The sequence below is a fragment of the Embiotoca jacksoni genome, unplaced genomic scaffold (genome assembly GCF_022577435.1).
Source record: "Embiotoca jacksoni isolate LCO1_2020_lvr unplaced genomic scaffold, fEmbJac1.0.p SCAF_12, whole genome shotgun sequence".
Lineage (NCBI taxonomy): Eukaryota > Metazoa > Chordata > Actinopteri > Embiotocidae > Embiotoca > Embiotoca jacksoni.
The window spans coordinates 7,737,254-7,760,218 of NW_027185252.1; the positions used below are offsets into that span (position 1 = coordinate 7,737,254).

At 44.2% G+C, this 22,965-nt stretch overlaps 1 protein-coding gene across 6 annotated transcripts in view; it reads right to left on the reverse strand.

Moving 5' to 3' along the window:
* The window catches only part of LOC138195268 (C-terminal-binding protein 2-like), a 69,954-nt gene that overhangs the window by 20,905 nt on the left and 26,084 nt on the right, over positions 1 to 22,965 (reverse strand). For 2 of the 6 annotated variants that reach the window (XM_069144535.1, XM_069144536.1), the window contains exon 1: positions 16,107 to 18,435. The exons of 3 other annotated variants lie outside the window; for them this stretch is intronic. In XM_069144535.1, coding sequence (XP_069000636.1) covers positions 16,107 to 18,435 — 2,329 coding nt within the window. Of the gene's footprint in view, positions 1 to 5,317; positions 6,137 to 16,106; positions 18,436 to 22,965 lie in introns of those variants that run through there. One more of the 6 variants, XM_069144539.1, reaches the window with a different exon arrangement.

Consider the following 22,965-nt stretch of genomic DNA (forward strand, 5'->3'; position numbering starts at 1 on the left):
AATTTCAATTTGCATATTTGACAGCATTGTGTTCTATTAATGTTCTGTTTTTTGCAACTTTTCTTTTAGTTGGACGAGCAGTGTCGCTGAGACTAAAAGATGCTGCCTCGTTTACACACTTTCAATGGCTTGAAGGGTAATTTTCAACTTAAAAAAAACAACATTTGACATGCCGTGAAGGATCTGATAAAAAAAAAAACTTTGATAATGTCCGGGGGGCTTTTTTAATGCGTACTTTCGGCGCTACCACGTAGCATTGACCTCAAGTCTCCCGCAAGGGCTCAACATTTTTGGGATTTACTCCACTCCTCTGTCTTGTGTTATTTGTATTTATTTCTTTATTCCAGCTGTTGTGTTTTCAACCACTCTTCAGTTTGTTACAAAAAACATCTGGTTTGTTTTGGGACCAGCTTCGCCGGTTTTACAAACCATCAGATAAAACGTATTAAATATGTAAAAGAAAACATTCGCTGAATCATTTTGCTATTATTAGAGTACAACTTCCTTGGAGTAATAAATCTGGACAGTATTTACAGTGTTTACGTCTGGAAGCCTTAGACGCACCTATTTCTTGGAGGTTTTAGGGGTCCTCCCCCAATCAAACTTTTAGGTTTTGCAATTAAAAATGGGCAACTTCACATCATTTTGGACCATTATTGTGATTATATCTGCATACAAATATTCCCAAAATTTTGAAACACGAGCGGATAAAAAAAATTACAACATCCAAAAAGTCGAAAGATAAAACTTTATGATTTATGTGGTGTCCAAAATGGACTTGGGTGCTGCATTTGAGCCTTACAATGGCAGAGAAAACCCTCCATTACTGTTACTGTCAAGCCTTATAACATCACATTTATGGCCAATCCTGAGATGACCCGTTGGTAAATAGGTCACAGCACCTCTTTCACAGGTGAATCCATCACCGTGTTATAAACTCCTCATCCGTTCTGGTTGTAGTACTGTTTTTCTGTACATCTCATTTGGTCCCTACAGGCTCCTGTAAAACACATGTTGATTACCTCGCTTGCATTATTGGTCCTTGTGGAATATAAGCGAGACGCAATCAGCTCGTAGCTGCGGGCGGCGGTAATAACCAGTCATCTGTACTGTTTGCTGATTGATTAACTTTAGAGAATCAAGCATATTTTTTTTTCTAATAATCAAAACATGACAATTTGGGTTATGTTGAGATCATGAATTAGTTATTTTGTATTCATGAGAAAACTGAGCTTGTTAAATAGAGATCATGAAATAATTATTCTATAATCACAAGAAAACAAACACCCTACAACCTCCTTCATAGTCAGAAGGGAAGTTGTAGATTTTAAAGGAGGCCCAAAAGGGAAAGAATAAAAACGTCTTAACCCAACAAAAAAAAAAAAATGAAAATAAAATGATTTCGTATGGTTGTTTTTCTTAATCTCAATTCCCTCTCCGTTTCTATCCATCTATCTGTTCCCGTGTCTCTCTCCCCCTCCCTGGTTAGGTCAGCATAAGCCTGGGGAGTTTGGCAGCAGCTTGCCAGCGGTCCCAACCGGCAGCCAGACCCAGAACCCGGACTCCTTAAAAAACACAGAAGCAAAGCCAGAACTCTCCCTGTCCAAACATAAGTGTCCCACCCAATACCAGACACACTCTTAAGCTGGATAAAAATGCACCACGCAGCCGTTATTCAAGTCCCTATTTGCCGTTACATAAACGTTGGTAGAAACAACATGACTAAAAGACGGTTTACATTAGCCTGTGTGATATTTTGGCTGGTCGTCTTTGGAACACGAATGCAAATTGCTCGTGCTACTTTCCTGTTATTGTACCCAAAGTATTTATCATAGCACAACGGCCAGCATTGTCTGCAAACCAGCAAAGTACTAAAGAAACAAAGCCAACGGCTTGACTAACTAAATCTAAACCGTGTTCAGTGTGACAGCAGATATCCAGAGGAGGTCATGTGTTGTTTTGTCCCTCGAGGGAAGCTTGAACGGACTAAAGTCGATATCACCCTCAGCCGACACTAATCACAAACTGGATGATTCGTCAGGAAGTACGAAAACTTTTGGCAGAGCTGGCAAGAGCGTACTCGCGACCACAAATGGATTACAGATGTTCCGAACTAAAAAGCCTTTTTGGATTCTGACAACAGAAATAGAAGTCATCTTTTTAAGCGTTAGAGAAAGAGAGAGAGACAGAAAGAAAAAAAAACAGGAGAACTCATTGAAATGTGTCTCTCCTTAGTGAATACGATCTGGTGTCTAATTCTCTCGTTTGGAAGGGCTGATCTTGAAAAGCAGCTCAGAAAGCTCCGACGACGCTGTGAGTTTTCAGAGGGAGGAAGGATCTTTTCCTAAATACAGAGAAAACAATCAATGCAAGAAAATAAAAACCTCACTCAAACCTGTTTTGCCCCCCTTGGGTTTGGAAACTAGTGTTTAAATTGCTATTTAATAACATCACACCACATCTGATAGCTTTATTTCTCAAGTTCTGTTTTTTTGGACAGATCGTGAGCTCTGGTTTTGTGGTTTCATGGATCTTGGACATGCCTCGCTTTTGGTTTACAAAGGCGATTTTATTTGTAAGTAAACGCACTCCCCTCAGACTTACTGGTGGCTTGTTTTCTGTGGTTGTCACACTTTGAAATGTAAATGGTGCTCTCTGGGACTGCGAGGTTGTATTAACTTACCTGCACCATTGTGATTTCTTGAAATATTTCACTCTGCCATCTCAAATCTCTGTTAATAGCCTTCGTAGGCAGTTTAGTGTCCTCCCCTACAGAGGAGTGACACACTTTAGAGACCCTCATTTGTATCCTGATTTCCTTTGATCAAATCTTCGCCCCACAGCAGCTCGTTCTCTCCACTGCCTTTTCTCGTTCAACTTCTCATCTCCTTCTCTGATATTTGTAGGAAAGGTGATGAAATGCCGCTTAATCACTCGAACCGGTGTGATACGTGCAACGGGCGCTCCCGACACCGGCCCCTGTATCGGTGTAACAATAAAACTGGAAAAACAAAAGGAAGTGAGGAAGATTTTTCCATGGCACGATGATGTCAGGGACACAGCGGCGGTCGCCGAGTTCACAGCAGAGCTTTCAGAGAGAACTACTCTGCAGTTGACGCAGGACCAAAACGGGCTCAACGGGCTTAGGACCAACAGCTGGTTCTGGTTACCTAGCAACTCCCAAGCTGGGGGCCTCAGTGATGGGATAGTCCAAAGAGTGAGAGGAGGGGAGGAGGGGCCGAGCTGATAACCCAGTGGGCTTTCTTTGTGGCAAGTGCAGCGAGGGGGGGGGGGGGGAGAAAAAAAAAAAAAAAAAAAAAAAAAGCTTGATTTCATGATATCAAATCTTGCCACCACAGGCCGGACAAACCTGGCAACCCAAACACGGAGCAGCGCCTGAGCCCCACGATCGATGTGTCTCTGCGGCATTTTTCAGGGAGACATCAGGAATACAAACACGGCTCGGTTCTGCGCGCAAGCACACACACGCGCACACACACACACACACACACACAAACACCGCCACTGAGTTTGGCTGCACTTAGTTTCACACACACCCACAGACGATAACCAATGACGACCAGCGATTATCGGATGTCGCAGATCTTGTTGAATAAAATGTTCAAGGGCATTCACAGCTCCCACTGCCCCTTTCCCCTCTACTTCTTAGAATGTATTTTCTGCCGGTCGTGCACGTCCACTTGCACGCTAATTGAAATATTAAACAGCAGCGTCAAACTCCGTAACTGTGCGTACATGTTAACAAGAATCCGGCGCCTGTATTCTTGGGGAGTGTCTGCTTTCTTGAGTGTGTTTACGATCCCTTGGCATCTGTAGAAAAAGAGGGGAGGTGTAATCTTTTCTTTGGCAGACTTTGCCTCCTCCAGGCCCCCACCGGACCCTATCAGCACCCGGCTACACCGCCGCCACCCCAGCCTGTCTCTTGTTCCACTATGTGGACACACAAAGACATTGTTTGTCCTCCCCTCCCCTCCGCCCGCCACCACCACCGCCGCCCCCTCCAAAGTTATCACCACCCGAACACCGAGCCAGAAGGGTGAGGGAGGGAGGAGACCCGAGGGAGAGAGAGAGAGAGAAAGAGAGAGAGAAGGGCAGGGCCAAATTACATGTAAAAGTGTAAGAGTGAGTACACACACATGTGGACATAAAGATATCACAGGTGGTTTCAGCTGTGAGTACTGACAACCACGCAAAGTGATGAGAGAGAAGACGGGCATCCGTCCCCCTTTACATGCTGGTTTGTCTTTTGTGCTTCACGGCCTCCAAACGTCCGGATGGTCCGGAGACAAAAGCAGCAGGACAGTGAACTCCAGCTTTACCTCACAGGCGCACACAGAGCGAGCGTGTCCAGGTCAGGAGCATGTAGACGCACAAACACAGCAGGGCGGTGAGATAAGTAATCTAAGGCAAGCACCGATACAAAAAAAAAAAAAAAGAAGGAAAATCAGAGACCCAAAATCATGACGTTTCAACATCCACACTCCATCTAAAAAAAAAAAAAAAAAAAAAAAAAAAAAAAGAAAAATGGAGTTTTGAAATGCAGCACTTTGGTTTAAATGAAGTTTCTGCAAGTTTTTATTTTTTTTTATTATTGCAGTGCACCTAAAGGTCACGTCTACTGCTGTGAGAAGATGCAATGCCGATCACAGTTAGAGCAAATAAAATCAACCACGCAAAAATGTGTTGTTTTTTTTCCTCAAATTAAAAGAGAATTTTCTTTATAAAAGTGTGAAATTAACTGCTGTGTTTTTTTAATCTCGATATTACTGACAAAATGTGACGTTCCTTTCATTTTTTTATTTATTTATTTATTTATTTTTTAATTTTTCATTCAATTTTAACCTACTGACAAGCAATCACACGGCGGATAGCGTTAGTGCACCATTCACCCTCACGCAGAGGCACCGGTGTGCCCGTTCCTCCGTGACCTTTGACCCTACAAATGACTAGCCATCTCATCTCAGCCTCCCCTAGCTGCTGTGCAGAGCTCTGCGGTTTCAAACCAAGGAAACACTGACACATGGGTGCCTGCCCTCTCACACACACACACACACACACACACACACACACACACACACACACACAGTTTTCATGACACACTTCATTGCAAAAACATAAGAGGCTCATTAGCCTTAAAGCCAAATCCAACTCCCTCCTCCCCACGCACACACACCACAGCTTTTTATTATTATCCCTGATGAGTGCACACACACACACACACACACACACACACACACACACACACACACACACACACACACATTATGCACAAGACGACGTGAAGCATGCTCCTTGCCTGGGAAATGCTGTCTCCACATTCTTCAAATCAGGTGCTGCACATGGCAGAGGAAATGTAGTGGAGAGGGACAAAAAAAAAAAAGAAAAAAGAAAAAAAAAAAGAAAAAGAAAGAAGAAGTGGGCGTTGGTGTATTCTCACACAGTAAAGCCCCGGGGTTATCCTCTCTTCTCCTCTCTACCTCCTCCTCCAGCCTCCCTCCTCCTCCTCCCTCCTTCCCTGTCTCCTCTTGCTCTCCCACCGCTTGTTTCCAAATCTGTCCTCCTTCTTCGTCACCTCACCCCCAGAAGTTCCATTTCCCTTTCTCAGACGACTGGTGCTCTTGAGGGGGGAGGGTGGGGGTGGAGGGGTGGTGGTGGTGGTGGTGGGGGGTGGGAGGGGGGGGGTTGGAGGAAGAAAAAAAAATGGATGGTGGCACGGGAGGGCAGTGGGTGAGGGGGAGGACAAGCAGAGCGAGAACTACGATCGTCACTCCCCCCACCCGTGCAGTTTAAAGCGGCGCCTTCAACTCCTTTAATCTCCAGAGAGGCGGAGTAGAAAAAAAAAAAAAAAAAAAAAAAAAAAAAAAAATTCTGATCGCTATTCGTCTTCAGCCAGCAATCAGCACTTCTCTGCGCTCTCCTCTTTTCCGCCTCTTCAGCCAGATCACTTGTATCTTTTCTCTCCTCAGTCTCCTCTTCCCTGCTCCGGCTCCCTCTTCTCTCCCTTCACAGCAGGTTTGGGCTATTCATTCAGACGTCAGGCTCACTCCGTCAGCCTTTTGTTGCAAGTCACAGAAAAACGGAGAGAGAGAGAGGGAGGGAGAGAGAGAGAGAGAGAGAGAGAGAGAGAGAGAGAGAGGAAAGGGTGGGGGGAGAAAAATGAAAAAAAAAAAAAAAAAAAAAAAAAAGACAGAGAAAACAATCCGCTGCCACAGCTATGCAGAAGAAAAGAAAACAGGGAGGTAAATAAAAGAGACGAGAGAGGGGGAAGAAAAAAAAAAAAAAAAAAAAAAAGAAAAAAAAAAAATCCTTGAAGAGCACCAGTCACAGCGAGAGGTGCAGCAGCGCTCCTGGCACACGTTCGACTCCCTCTTCCATTCTCTCCGACCTTCCCTTTCGCTCAACATATTTTCCTTCCCTCTTTTTTTTTTTTTTTTTCCCTCCTCCTCTCCCTCCCTCCCTTTCCTCCCTCCCTTGCTGCCTTTCTGTTTTATTATTTGTGATCTGGCCTTCACAGTCCTTAAAGAGTGCCAGCCAGCCCCCCCCCCCCACACACACACACCTCCACCCACCCCCACCTCCTCGTTTCTCAGTCTCACTTTCCCCCCCCCCCCCCCGCCCCCCCTCTTGCTCACAAACTCTCCTTTACAATCTCACTCCGCGATTGTTTTACATCTCGCCTCCTCGCCGTTTTAATACGGGCACGAGTAGATGGGTCTCGCCACTCAAGCAAGCCATTAAGTCTCCATTTCTAGGGCTTCAAGCGCGAGAATGTTGCTCCGCTCGGCTCGCGCCGATATTTGTCGGGCGCGCGCAAAGTAAGAAGAGGCGCATGCAAAACTCGCGATGACGGTTTCATACACGGACGAGGAAGCGGAGGTGAGCGCTCCGCACGCGCACGCCGATCACACACACACACGCAGAAAGGAATAATAATAATAATAATAATAATAATAATAACAACAACAGCGCTGTCGGTGCAGCACAAACAATTCTTTTTAAACTGAAAATCCCGCACTCGCATGATTAATTCCCATATGTAAAAATAAGTACAAGTTAGACACAAACACCTGCTACTGAGCTCTCCGGGGGCGAGAAGTCTGTTTCTCTTTCAACACAGCGGGGATTGTGTGCGCGTGTGCGTGCGTGTGCATGTGTGTGCGTGTGCGTGTGCGTGCTGTACCTGCAGACACAAGCGCACGTGAACTTATGGTAACACTTAGGAAAATCCTTTCAAGAGTCTAACAGATCCTGCGATTTAAATCCAAGCGCAGGAGTAAAAGATTAGCCTGTTTACCGCGACACCAGTCTGAGAAGGCGTCCCATCGCTGAGCCCCCTTCTCCTTAAAAGGGATTTTTTTTTTTTTTTTTTTGGATCATTTCAGAGGTTAAGGAAGTCTGTTTTGGCTTCCGGGTCATCGTTCGTAAGACAAAACGCTGCTTTTGTAGAAGGACTGTGCATTCTGAAGATGCGTTGTTATTATTATTATTATTATTTTATTTTTTTTTAGAGAGGAAACCAATTAATCCATTAACAAAAAAAATGTTTGAGGGTTCAAGATTCTTAAATGTGAAGATTTGCTTCCAAATTAATATTAAATCAAGAAAATAGCAGATGAATTTATCAATAATTAGTTGTGGCTCTAAAATATTGAATATTAATGCACGGCAGACAATTTCAATGGGGCTGATATTATCATCTTATACAAGGTCATGCAGATACTGTTGTAAATATATTCCATTGAATAAATATTTTATTGGCTGCTTTTTTTCTTGAGAATATTTAAACCCTGTTGTTCTTCTTTCAAGTTTAAAGACGCCCACCAGACTTGCTTTTAGATCTGCAATTATAACTCGTGACTGACCTGCATGACATCTACTCCTTTTCATTCATCTAAAATCCATAGTCTATAAATATACAAATATAGTTCATTTCTACTGTTTATCTATGGAATACACTGGGATAGTTCCCAGTTAATATTGAAGAGTACTTTTGCTTGAAATGGACGTCCCTCGTACGCACGTGACTCAAACTGAGATTTAAGACGAGTGAAGAGAAACCAAAAGAAAAAAAAGCCTTCAAGAGTCAAATTTTGCATCACTCTGCACAGAGATGGTAAGACAAGTAACAAACAATGCCGATTTTGGTATACTGCTTTTAATCTATTGTATTCATTATGACTACTATCATCTTTAAGACATATGTATTGCTCCACTGTAAAAAAAAAAAAAAAAAAAAGTATATCTAGTACAGCATATTCTATTCTTAAGTCAATATTGGTATTGATTTAGAAACACAGCTTTAGTTATATTAATCAGGGACATACAGTTCCACAAATGTAAAGCACTACGAAAGGCTGAGCAGTGCAGAGAGCAGGTGAGTGAAAAATCCATCAGTATGTGGACGTGAGTAAACTGTGCAACCAAACAATTTAGTGCTCCAAGTGCTTTTTTTTTTTTTTTTTTTCTGTTTTACGTCATTGTTGCGTTCGGGACTGTTGGTAAGTTTCACTGCTGCGACTTTCCAGAGGTTTAAACAGCTCACAAACCAACATTAAGCAAACGCTGAACACTACCATCCACGTAAAGGACAAAACCAAAGCAGTGCACGTATTGTAGAAAGCGGTTGTACTGTACATATTGAGCGTTTTGTAGAACACTGTGTGTATTTGTAGTGAGTTTAAAGGGCTTAATTGAAGGGTTTTGGTTACAACGTGTAAGCAGAGCCCACAAAATTGGGCCCGGAGTAAAAAAAAAAAAAAAAAAATTCTAAAAGCCTCATTCATGAAAAGAGAGCGCTGAAGTGAGAAGGGCCGACTGTATAATTTGACCTCTAAAATTCACCATCCCATCTGCCTGCTGTGATCTACATGTCGGGCTGTTGCCAAATGACTGAAGCACAAACGAGACGAGGGGCAGCGGGATAAAAAAAAAAAAAAAAAAAAAAAACGAGGCAGGAAGAGGGATGGCACAGCTGCAGGTGCACAACTGATGCAGATAATTTTCTAAAGAGTCGATTTCGGCACATCAGTTTTTGTTCTCCCATTCATACTCTTATCTGTGCATCGCTCCACTTCTCCCACACCATCACTCTCCTCCTCCACCTTCTTCCTTCTCTGTGACCAGAGAGAGAGAGAGAGAGAGAGAGAGAGAGAGAGAGAGAGAGAGAGAGAGAGACGTAAAGAAGATGCGAGCGAGCAAGAGTGTGTGTGCGTGACGATGAGGGATGAATGAAGGAAGGCGTTGCTTATTACACCTTTCATGTATGCTGCAGGCTCAGACAAATAGAGTGTGAACAAGCATCCATGAAAAATGACACGGTGAACAAAAATGCACACATACACATCTGTTATTCAACGGTAAGACACTGACTCATCCGTCACCCGGCTGCCATAACTTTTCCTTGCTCTATAATGTGTCTTTTGGCAAAATATCTTACACGTAACATGATCCAAATTTTATTTTATTTTTTTTTTTAAATGACGGCGTACGCACACACACACACACACAAACACATATCCTCCTCGCCGTGTGACACTAAAAACACTGTGAAACACAATCCCATTTGCAGCCCCCTGTGAACCTGAACACGGCTGACATGCCTACTGAGAAATGTATGATATTTTCCTTGGGTGCAAATGAAATTCATCTGCACCTCTAAACGTATCTCTGCGTCGCTTTTGTTGAAAGACAGTCGAACTAAGTGTCAAGTTTTGCAACGCTTGGTGACACTGCACACGGTACTGTAAGCACGCACGCGCGCACGCACACGCACACGCACACGCACACACACACACGGTCAGTCCTGCCTCTTCTTCACTCCGGCTTAACACCCATGAAGATTTCATTTTCTCAAAATGAATAATTCAGGTTGGCTCCCTGGTCACCGACGAAGAGAGGAAAGAAAAGAGAGGAAGAGGAGGGAAAAGGAGAGGAATGACGAAGGTGGAGGGCGGCGGGAAGGAACAAAAATGAGGAAAGGAAAAGAAGAGGGAGGAAAGAAGGCCGGCAGGTCTTTTGGTGAAGAGACTCGCAATCAGGAGCTTTCAGATTCTCATTTCTTTCTTCTTCATTCTTAGAGCTGCAAACATTCGAGCGTCTTGACCTCCTCTGTCTCTCCTTCCTTTGTCTCTGCTCCCACAACCAGCAATTTATCACTTCATGTCTCTCTGAAATGCCACTACATCCGCAACCAAATGCACAGCCGACAAGTGTTATCCACTCAGACGTTTCGTTATTAAAATAATGTTCATAAAAAATGCGGCGGAGAGAAGGCAAATTGAGAATTACAGTTGACGACACGAGGTCAATTGTCTGTAATCAAGTAAAAATGGCAAATATTTACTGTCTCCAGCTTCTCGAATGTGAGGTCTTTGTGAACGGCCGTTATGAAGCCTCGAGCTGCCATCTTGCTAGCTCAGAGCGGTTTGCAGCCAGAAGTGGAGTGACCGGTGAATCTGACTCGATCCGATTGGAAACCACAGGATACACGCCCCCCAAAAAATACATCTTTTTGAGGCCTGGCGTGTAATTAATCAAGGGATCATTTTCAGATGGACCATTGGAAAACGAATAAGAAGGAGGGATTTTAGCGAATGACACTATAATAACTTGTAGAAAATTTTTTACTGACTTTGTATTTCATGAGAAAAGTTGAATGGGAGTCTATGAAGCCAGAGGCTTTAAGGAGCCAACCCTCAGTGGCCCTCTGTGGTATTGCAGTTTATGCCACTTCTGCATTGGCCTCATTTTTCTGACCCAGAAGCTGAGTCCACTTTATCATACAGTCTATGCTTGCACCACAAGGCCGAAGTAAAAAAAAATGACACTGCTGCCCACAGTGTTGACTCAGGTTGGGCTTTCATAATAACATGCATGTGTGTGGTTGAGAAGCCACTGGAGGTCTCATCCTCCTCCTCCTCCTCCTCCTCCTCCTACTTTCCTCCCCTCTTTCATTTGCTCCACGATGGCATGACAAGTTTCCTTTTATATAATCTCCCATTTGCTCTCCTCCAACAGTTTCTGAGACTCTATCACTGCCTCTAAAGCAGTCAGTACTGCATTTAATCTAAAGCAGCCTTCTCTCCATTTTTCTTGCCCAATCTTCTCTATTCCACTGTCTTTCCTCGGGTCCAGTCACCTCCCGTTTTCACTTTACTCGTTTCCCTCATTTTCCTGCAGACAGGCTCTTTAACCCACAACCACAGTCATGAATGAATGTGCTGAGCCGAGTATGACGTTTGTTTAGAAACATATTTCTCCCATTACCTCCTCTAACTTATTTTTCCCTGAGAGAGCCCAAGAGGAAAAACAAGACAAAAAGGGAAGACAAAAAGGAACTGGAATCAATTTAATCATAAACAAAAAATGGGCAAAGACAAGAAGAGAAAATGACAGTGAATGATTTGTACAAATCCTGGCAGAGTGAGGGAGATACCAGCACCAGAAACTTTATTCTCTCATGAGGGAAAAGGAAATCAGTCTGGCACTAAGAGGAACATCTGATTGGACGAGCAACTCGGCACTGTGCCTTAACAGACACCACCAACACCACCTGCAAATGCCCGTGTGCTTAAATACACACCAGCAACATCCTACACAAACTCACCAAGCACTATATTAAGAAATCGTGTGCTATCTAATGCAAAACTACTGTTATATGAAGCTCTTACATTTTTTCTCTACTTTATGTTTATTATAGAGGCCATAGTCGTGGGTGGTGGTGGTGGACTGGAATATTATAAACACTTTTCAACATAATACTAGAAGTATTGGCGTTCATCGCTACAGAGTCGGCAGCCCCCCCCTTAATGCCAAAAATGACAACACTGGCCAATCGTTGAAGATGTTGACTGTTAGTTTTAGTGGTCGTAGTAAGAGATGGAATTCAGGTGATGACATATAAAGAGTCCGCGTAGGGAGGGGGTCAGGGTTGGTTAGATGGACAAAAAACACAGGACTTTTACCAATGGCACCAGTGTTTGTGTCCCGTGTTAAATCAAAACTCAGCTTTGACTTATCTTAATCACAGACTGTAGATAAAAATAAACGTATTCTACAGTAACACAATGCCACTGAGGGAATCTAAATCTACAATCTAAAAAGGTTTCTGCTATCAGGTTTCTAAAAACTGGAAATTGGACATTTACAAAATACTTAGGCATCGCAGTTAATGTCTCTCCTTACATTTTTGTGTAAACAAGCTTGTACCTATGACTTGTTAATCAAACAGCCAGATATCTTCCACTGTTACTCGTGTTTAAATGATTTGCGTCGTCGATAGAAGAAATGCCAGTCACTGATTGTTTTCTATGCAGGGCATCAACAGTACTTTTACTTGCAGAGAGGAGGGACGAAACAGAGTTCCACGTGAGGATAGATATTGAAAGGTGCATTAACATAACATCAATGTCTATCCCTCGTTGCTCTGAAAACGTCCCAGTTTAATCCAGTGGCCACGCTGCTCAAGGTCATAGCACTGAAAAGAAAAAAAAAAAAATTGCTGTTCAAGGCACAGAGTGACCAGCAACATAACAAAAACAACCTTTGACTGTCAGCCCAGATTAAGGCCAATGTTTGACCCTCAAAGTCTCAATGCAAGATTTGACAGATAGCCTCAAGAGTCCAAGGTTGACTGACAGCTGTCAACCCCCCTGTTTCCCCTCCCCAACGTGCAGCCAGCAGTCAGCATCTATCACTAACAGTACGATCTCTCTCTCTCTCTCTCTTCCTTAATCCCTCACTCAGTGTAACAACTGCCTGTAGCTTTGACCTGGACCACGTTAATACATAATCTGCTATCTCCAGAACTAATATGCCACAACCCTCCCCCTCTATCACGCTACGGCCAAAGCAAGGAAGGAAATTGCCACTAGTGTGTCACGCATAGCACAAGTGACCTGAGCTGGCATCACGTCGCCTGGCCAGGGTCCACGAACGGGGGCCAACGCACTCCCGCAGGCGTGGAAGTAGAGAAGTCCCACAGTGTCATATACAGTGATTATGCTGATGTGGGGGAAGGGGTGCGAGTCCTAGTTAGTCATATCAAGGCGGGGTCCTGCTCAAGGGTATTCCACAAAGCACCATATCCTGAGGTGGGTGGGGGCATGCCATCTGTATTTACACGTGGGCTATTAATTCAAAGGGTTGTGCGTGCAACGTGCGGCTGTACTTAATGAATTATCTGCGGTTGTCAGAATATGAGGAGGAATCATAAACTCAAAGCTGGTTAGATTTAAAAGAATGCAAAATATGTATTGCTGCTATTACAGCTTTTTTTTTTTTTTCCCTGACAGAACACCATTAAGATTTTTTTTGCTGAGAGGCTGAGTTATATATTTCTTGGTCTAAAATGCATATACTGTCTCCTTTTGAAAACAAGCCACCCAAACCCCTACTTACTGTTCAGCTCACACTAAAATAAGCGAGAGAATATGAATAATTAATAATTTCTCCGAAATCTATTAGCTCAGCAAGCAATTTCGAAAAAGAAAAAGTAGTAAAGAGTAAATTTGCGGTGTTTTCTGACAATGGACCAACCTTTTAACCATGAAACAAGTCGGCCTACGATTACCACCAAAATCCCACGTTGCCTAGCAACATACAATTTAGGAATATGCTTTCAGAGCAGCTTTACGGACGTGTCCATTAACAGATGAAATTACCAAACCAACAAATGTCAGCCACATGCAAATAAGGTCTACTCTGCTGACTGTGTGTGTGTGTGTGTGTGTGTGTGTGTAGTAACAACGTAATGTATGTGTATGTGGCAGACTTGAAGAAATACCATTTCCAAAGCATGTGTCAGTGTGTGCTAAGTACAGCAGCCTGTTTTGACAGCCAAGCAATGTGGATCTTTAAATGTCTGTCTTGGGCCTAAACATCGGAGAGACAACAACAAAACTGCCAAAGTGAAATCATTTGTTCCCACTCTGCCTTGGACATTTCAAGTCCATTTCAAACTACCGGCTATGCACAGAGTCTCTCACGAAGCCAGGAAGCTGGTCTGAGCAGAATGACAGTATCTATGGATTAGTGCAGCAGTGGAAATGGAGGATCTGAAGGATTAAACCTCCATCTCTCTTTTCATTACAACCTGCCCAGAGAAAATGACACAATCACACATCGGCCATCAGCATTGTAATTCGATTTTATCTGTCCAGTGATGCTGCTAGTCATCCTCTAGTGAGCCGGTGTTGATGGAGAAATCAGCCCTTATTGCCCAAAATGTCTGAAATCTACTTTTATCAGGCCATGGGATTGAAATGAACATAATTTAGGAAGCAGCCCTCATTGTGTGGAATTAAAGCTTTAATCTGATATGGGAATCCAAATAAATCAGAGGGACAATCCACGATAAGGAGGCCTTGACTGAATGTATTTAATTTTAATCTGGAATTTAATTGAACATGGAATTGGGACACACATGAACATTGCATAAATTCAGCTTTAAAAAAAAAAAAAAAAAAAAAAAAAATCAACTTTCAAGAAAAGTTTCTCATATAAAAGCCTCTGAGTGGATCTGTTCAAGAAGAGCTTGACAAAGCTAATTGCTATTCCATGCAGGTCGGTGGTACACCTTGACAGCAGCAGGACTGAGGGGATGTTGTGTGGCCCGAGTGGCTATAAAGCTTTTCGAGGCTACTGTGATGCACCCTTATTATCATAATGAAAGAAGACGTCCGTGTTTACTACAACAGCGGCTCGGGGGCTGCGGGGAGATTGCGCAAAGCAGAGAGGAGAGGACTTTATCAAAAACAGCTGCAGTTACAAGGATACCACAGCTGAAGAGCCACATACGACTAATGCTGCAATCACCATTACGCAACTTCCTGTATTCTATGCAGTTGCCGCAGAATGAGGGATTTTTTTTTTAATTGCATCCAATTTTTCTTTTGCTCAAATTGCCTACCAAGGGCATTAGACACAGCAGATAAGATGAGGGGGGGAAAAAACAACAACATCTGCACAAGGAGACAGTGGCAAATGCAATCACACAGACTGTACACAGATGCACGCCTGGATACCTCCTGTTCCCACACAGTTAACACCACTGCAAACAGCATCTGAGAAAATCATAATGTAAACTGTTCACACATGAATACGGCGACTGACAGACTGTAACATGAAGACACAGTTGTAAAAACCAGAAAGGGTGCTGACAGCTGTTCCTCCCAAATCCTCTATATTGCATCTTGTCAGTGCCATTTTGTGTTGTATTTAATGGGGCCATATCTCACTCTGACAAAAGAACTGCATGAGATTACTGAAATAATAAAAGACTTCACAGAACGTATAAGGAATTCTGACAAATCTGGCTCTCACAGAGATAAGCAAACGAGAAAGCGGGACGCGAGTATCATTTTAGGATCATAACAAATGCAGAAACCAAAAGTAGGACAGGGGATGGATTGCCAGCATGTTTAAAGTTATCCTTTTACGGTATAAATTCAAAATCCGTATGGCAGTTTTGGAAAAGAGAGCGGCAGCAACATTTAGATTTCGCTCCAGTGGTCTAGATAAGAGGAGAAGACATATCTTTTATCTACTGTTGATGTAATGAGCGCCAGCACAGAACATCAGACAAATGACAGCACTGACCAGAAAGATTAAATGAGTCAAAAAGTCTTCTATTAACATTCTTGTTGTGTTTGGATTTCGTTAAGGTCAAGTATCATGAATCACATATGAGTAACCACGCTCAGCTAAATAGATTTCACATACCCCCGATCTGAATGTTGGTAGAAAGCGAAACACACTTATGTGACAAATATAAAGGATGAAAATAGATTTCAGTCACATGCAAATAAAGAAACAACTGCAGCCTAAGACCCAAAGTAAGTTGTTTTCAGTATATAGTGAATGGCTATTGGAAATGTCAAACAAATTGTGAAAACATGATATGATTCTCATTTTGCCAACAGTGCTATTGAAAGCAATGAGAGGAATGGGAAATGGTATCTTACATAAACCATGAAAAAAATGAAGCACAAATAAACGTCCTTATCTACTAAAAGCATGGGAACCTTGCATCCAACAAGAAATCAGACAAACGGCAGAAAAGCATGGAAGGAGTAAAAAGAATTTACTTGTATCTGGAGATGCCATAGTGGACACAATGACTGGTGGACCCGTACGTCGGCTGAGCTTCTGGTTAGCAACAAGGGCACCTTGGCCTTGAACGGATGCTCCAACAGGGACGAGGGCATTGTCTGCTGCAGGTCCCCCACCCTTACGCATCAGCTGAGGACTAGGGTGAGGGCTGTGCATGGGTGACAGTGGCAGTATGCTCCTGTCCCTCTTCATCAGCTCCATGGGCACTGTGTAATTGGTGGAGTATGCTTTCGGTACCTGTTGTGGCGGCTGCTGTAAAGCTGGCATAGATACCGGCATGTGCTGTGGCATACCTGGCATGGAGTGAATAGATCCTGGCATGGCTGGCATTGACCCAGTCATCTGCTGTGGCATTATCTGCATACCCTGCATAGACATCCCTGGCATGGTCACCCCAGAAGAGTAGGCCGACATCGGTCTTGACTGAACAGCTATAAGGGATCCAGTGTACGGCCCCGGGGCACGAGGTTGGCCTGGGTAGCCTCCAGAGGCCTCCAGGAGTTGCTGAGAAGGGGCACTATTGGGCCTCCTAACCATTACGTCTCCCATCCTCGGAGAAATGGTTTGCATTCCCCCAGGTGTCTGAGGGGGCATTAGTTGGGGATCCACAGCTAAACCCTGAGGAGGGTGTGGTTGATTGTAGTGCTGCTGGTGGTTATAAATGTCTGAGCGATGGCTAAAGCTGTTAGAGCGGCCTCGTATGGGTGTCTGAGGTTGGGAGGGGGCTGGCGCAGCCTCAATGGGCCGCTTGTAGTTGTGGACCATGCGAGACAGTACACGAGCCTGGCCGAGGTTGGGCGCAACAGTGCGGACATCGTTCTCCTCCATAACCGCCAGCATGCTAGAGGAGTCAAATCCCTGTTGGATGAGTGAGGAGATGGTGCTCTCGGAGAGGCCTTCATTTCGCAGCAGAGAAAGGTACTCGGGATCAACTGTCTTCTTGGGTTCGAAAGGTAAGGGCGTTTGTGGGGCAGTTGGGGGAAGAGCAGGAAGAGGAGCAGGAAGGGGAGCAGGAAGTGGAGCAGGAAGTGGAGTAACTGGGGGAGGAGGGGCTGGAGTTTGGGCAACCAGCATGGGTGCAGGTGCAGCTGGGGCAATGGCTAGAGGCTGCACTGGAGCAGGAAGCGGAGCTGCCATAGAAATGTTGGGGTCGGAGACTGGCATAGTCGGTGGAGGTGGCAGGACCTGTTGGAGCTGCAACTGTTCTTGCTGAAGTTGCTGTTGCTGTTGCTGCACCTGCTGTTGCTGAAGCTGTTGCTGTTGCAAGTGCTGCTGGAGTTGTTGCTGCTGAATTTGTTGTTGTTGAAGTTGCTGTTGCTGTAACTGTTGCTGTTGGAGTTGCTGATGTTGTAACTGCTGCTGTTGTAGGTGTTGCTGCTGATGTAATTGTTGCTGTTGTACTTGTTGTTGCTGTTGTAATTGCTGCTGTTGTTGGATAGTGTAGGGTGAGGCTGTCTCTTGCCTCATAATCATACCTTGACTCGCAGGATCTACAACTAGACAGGTAGCAGCCTGCTGCTGCGGATCCAACGGGCGGCCATTAATATCAGTGTAGATCGACTGACCGGTCAGAGGTGGAGGCTCACTGGCATACCGAGGAGACACCTGCTCCATACCGTAGTGACCAGGAGATGGGTCTCTGGAGGGTATACGCTGTTGGCCATCTTGCATCATCTTGGCAACAGTTACAGCACCAGCTTCTCTATAAGTGCGATTCAACTCATGAGCAGTTGGAGGAGGGGGAGGAGGCGGTAGAGGCGATGAAGGGGCTTGAGGTCCTGATCTCCCTGCCTGACCCTGATCCCATGCAGCACGAGCCCCGGGTGACATCCCAAAATGAGAGCCAGACCTGCTGAGTGGATGAGGGTGAGGCGGCGGAGGCTGATGCTCTGACCGGTAAAAACCCTCAGTTGGCCGAGGAGTCATGGCCGGGTCATGAGGATAGTAATCCTGATGCGGAATGGATCCTCGGTGAGCCATGGGCGATCGTTCGTAGTGGTTTAGATCCGGCACAGAGCCCTTCCTCAGTCCCCGTGAGTCGTGCCGCTCTGCGTAAACCTGTCCGTAGAGAGAGTCTTGGTAGGAATACGGGTCGCGTTTCAAATCCAGGTCAGGGGGACGCACTCCTGGTGGAGACTCGTACCACCCTCCTCCCTCTCCGTATGACAGAGAGCTCCGCCGGCCTGCTACTCTTGCCTGCTGCTCGTATACACCGTCAGCCCTTTGCCACTGACCCTCATTCCCCCCTAAAGTGTCCCAACTGTGGGAGCGTCCCAGACTCAACTGCTTGTTAGGGACTAGCATTGGCAAAAAACTAAGAAAAAAAAGCTGAAAAAGCGTTAACAGACGGAAAAAAAACCAACACAAAACTGAAAAAAAAAAAGAAAAGAAAAAAAGGCTCCTGGTAGTGTGTTTGAAAGTTCTCCTTCAAGTCTTCATGTACAGTAGTATAGAAAAAATAGAACCAAGAGAGGAAGGAGGAGAACAGGCAGAAAAGAAGATGAGCCAAGGTCTACTGTTTCACCTGATATCAGGTTGTAATATTGTAAGTCCGTGCTATCAGGTGACTCCCCCTTTGGCTGGCAGTCCTTGAATAATTAATCTCTGGTCATGCCAGCTTGTTGTGTGTGAGGAAAGAGGATACAACACACAAACACATCCACATCACACCAAACCACACAAACACTGCTGAGGTAGCACAGTTATTCCATGGAAGACACGGCAACAGGGTGCATGCCTGAGATGGCCACCAAACATTCGTTGAAAAAAAAAAAAAAATGAAAGAAGAGGATAGGTTGGGTTATAGGTTGGGATGGGCATGGGTTTGTACTAATCCAATAGGCTTTATCTCTCCCGTCTCTGGGACATTTTACTCGCTCTGCCGATTGCTATGAGGGATTACATCTAAATAAAGCCTGTTTAATTCCACTTCCTACTGTGATGTCATCTGAACCAGATACAAGCGTATCTGGTGATGATGATGATGATGATAGCAAGGATTTTGATTCCACCCCCAAACCCTTCACCCACTCCTCCAGAGGCACCTACCTGAAGTTGCTGATGACGATGTGTGCTGTCGTCAACAGGTTTCAAATCTTAGTGTGGTAGATTCACAGCGCGGGGAGGGGAAGCCAGGCAAGGCGCACGGCTTCATTGAAAATAACTGAAATACAGTTCTCTCAGCTAAGTCCCATGTGCTGTCAGTACACATCAAATCCACTCTGATTGGACACTAATCCTCCAGGCCCCATGCTTGCAGCAGAGCCACCACGCAACTGCTGCCCAACTCGCTCCGAAATGTCCTTGATGGCTCCGTGGTGCTCGCTGTCACCGACTCACTCTCCGTGATTTGGGATCACTCTGATCTGCTGTCCGTATGTTCACTGCAGGACACACGAAATTGCAATGCATGGGAATTGCAGACTGTACAATACCGGCAACATTTGTCCTGTTCGCCCTCCCAGTGATGGTCTCATTAATCAATATTACTGTCTGTTCTGTCAAAGGAAATGCATCACTTGTACAGGAACATATTTCATTTGCCCATTTATGTCGCTTCATGAGTTCTATCCATATGCATCTTACTGTTAGTAAAATACAGCACCTTCCCCCTCTTTCACAAATCTCCTCTGATCTCCTTCACTTAGAGAGGCTCTATAATCTGGATTTGCCCCTTTGCAGAGAAAAGTAAAACACTGGGGGTGTGTCCTCGGTGTGCATCAGTATATGTGTGTGTGTGTGTGTGTGTGTGTGTGTGTGTGTGTGTGTGTGTGTGTGTTCGTCTGCATACATGTGTGGAGGGGGGGAGGGTTCTTTTTTGTAACAGCAGTTAATCCAAAGCACCTACAACCTTTGCCTTGCAAAAACACTGTGCTTACTACACGAGCCACATAACACCAGATCATTCCGCTTCATTCGAATACCCCATAAAGAAAAACAGCTACAATTTCCTACACTGTCATATCATGCTGTGGTCATGAGCCATACATTAAGATATAATTAATGGAAGACTTCTATCATTTCGTTTACTGAAGGTGATGTTCAATTTATGGCTTTGAGGGGAGTACCCACAGCTTCCTGCATATCTCACTTCATGTCATCGAGACTGAAACCTGATCCCTGCCGGATCCCTGTTTATTAATGCATGAAAACACATGTAAAGTGAGGAAGTGTCCATTTCCATTCAAATCTAATCTCAGAGGTAACCATAGCGAGGGGCAGTAATACATATTTTAGACGACAGTCTCTGTTAACATCAGCATTCTGAGAAAAGTTCCTGAATATCTCACAGAGGAAACTGTGCTGACACGTCAGTCGTTGGCACTAATATCTTGTTTAATCACAGTTGTGTAATTAGAGTAGGAAAAGATCAGAGAGGGAGCGGAGGGCTCTGCTGTTTTCACAAGATGACAGGAAAAAGCTGATGACAGTGGTTCCAAAAAACCCAATTGCGCAGATGACTGGGAACTTTTTTGGCAAGGTCGAGGGACCATTAGCCCGCTTGATGTACGAAAGGAAATTAAAATGGGAAGGAGAGGAAGCAAGAGCGAGCAGTCAGAGAGATCTGAAAGTGACTGTAAAGATGAATTATTAAATCAAAGCCGAGACATGGAAAAATCACTTTCGAATCCCATTTTGATTTTATTAAACAGTCACAGAGTTTTGCTGTTATAAAGTCAATCAAGTTTTACAGTAATTGCATGTATGAGTGTCATTCATCACCTGGAGGCACTGGTGAGGTCCTTTTGGCGTTTAATCCTGAATTTATGCAACACTGCTCTCAATGCAGTCAAAATCAGAACGGATTTTTTAATTTGTAAAAGTCAGGCTTTATGTATATCATTTTTAATTTAAATACTTGTTTACAAATATCATCACAAAATTAAGAGTCTGATGAAAGTTAGGAAAGTTTTGTCCTAAATTTCTGTCACAATATTCAAAATGACATCCACGCCAAGGGCAACAGCGTATGGACCGTCTCTCTCCCCCCCCCCCGACTTCATCCACTCTCATTATTTCTTCTGGCCTGATTCTCGAGAGACACTGACTACAGCAGAGCCCCAGGAAGTCAACTTCAAACAGAGAGATGGGAGCAGAGGTGTGTACTCAGGGTTTGCAGATCTAATCCTGACAGGAAAGTAAATCACAGAGTTCTGTTTGTCTCCGACTAAACAATGTTTGACTTTCAAATTCTAATGTTCCTCCGTTTGCCATACTTTGCAGCCTGTGCACACAACGCCAGATTCACTGTAACAGAAGGATTTAGGAATTAAGCCGGGGATTTTAGAACAAATATAATACCACCCCAGCAGAAGCTTGTAAGGACCTTAGACTGAATACGACTCAAGTGGTGAAAAAAATTCTAAAGGACTAAAACATATAGAAACCTCAAGTAAAAGAACCTCGGGTAAAGATGCAATTATGTCGTTCAGGGTTCTTTTCACTGCTAATAGATTTCAGGAAATACTTTTTCCTGGTACAGTAAAGTGTTTTTTTTTTAGCACGAACAAGGCTGACAGGATGTACAACAGTGAGATCTGTGGCTAATCTGTTGCACAATATGCGTGCCATTGTTTAAGAAACACTCTCTACAGCTCCTTGTCACTCAGCCCTCTCTGTCCCTGCCACCACATTACTATTGCAGCTGAGCTGGCAGGAGAACCGGAAATCTGCACGTACATGTTTAAGTGCATGATTTTACTGTGTAAAATGTCTACATGCTTTACCAAATGTCAGAGCCAGAGAGTTCACATGCGAGTAGCCGATTTAGTAATTTGCTGTCACCCTTCCATCTATCCACCCACTCTCTCTCTTTCTCACAGACACACACACACACGCACGCACACACACGCACACACACACACGCACACACACACACACACACACACACACACACACACACACACACACACACACAACTTGGCTTGGGCCTCATCCCGGATCCCCGCTCAGCGTTTTGACCCTGTTCTGCTCGTCGTCTGACGTGCAGCAGAGACAGCAGCGGGCCACGGTTGCTTCGTTAATGTCCCTTTTCATTCATTCACACACGCAAACTGCTGCTAAAGCCTTGGCCTTGGTCCGCCGTGCATACATGAATAAAAATCACACACTAACTCAAAGTGAATACTGCTCCGCAACAGAAATAAAAACAACTGTCTCCCATAGTGTGACACGTCACGTACCGAAGGCATGATTTGAATGTTAAACACACATTGACTTATGCATGAGCGTGGGGCAGGAGGCACTAACTGGAAATGGGATTACAATGCCAGTGCGACTGCAAAGAATAATACTGTCAGATGAATTGTAATACACACTTAACAGACATTATGTACATGACTGCCTTCGATGTGATTCCAGTGAGATTATTTGTCTCTGAAAGCATCTCCGTAGAGACAAAATGGACTGTAAAATGGAGGTCGATGGCAATGAAGCTGGTACTTATCTAAATGACAATCAAATATTGGGTTAGTGTAAAATTCTGAAGACACACTTGTTTTGTTTTACCCACGCTACATACACACAGCAACACAAATTGTCCAGGATTTCCTCCATGTCATTTATGTTACGCAGAGATCTTTCTACCCATAATCTATCTCCTTTGGGTGCATCTGACCCGTCCTTCATCCAGTCTCCAGCTCGATACAGAGAAGCCACAGGTCATGACAAAATACTTAAGTGTTGTAGCTGAGGAGTTCATTTTGAAATTAGATTTCTTTTTCCAGGAGGTCATTTCCAACTTTCAACAACTGCTATAAACTCAGAAAAAGGCAAATGCAGACACTAGACAGAAGAAAAGGAACAAGAAAAGTCGCACTCTCTAATGATAATAAT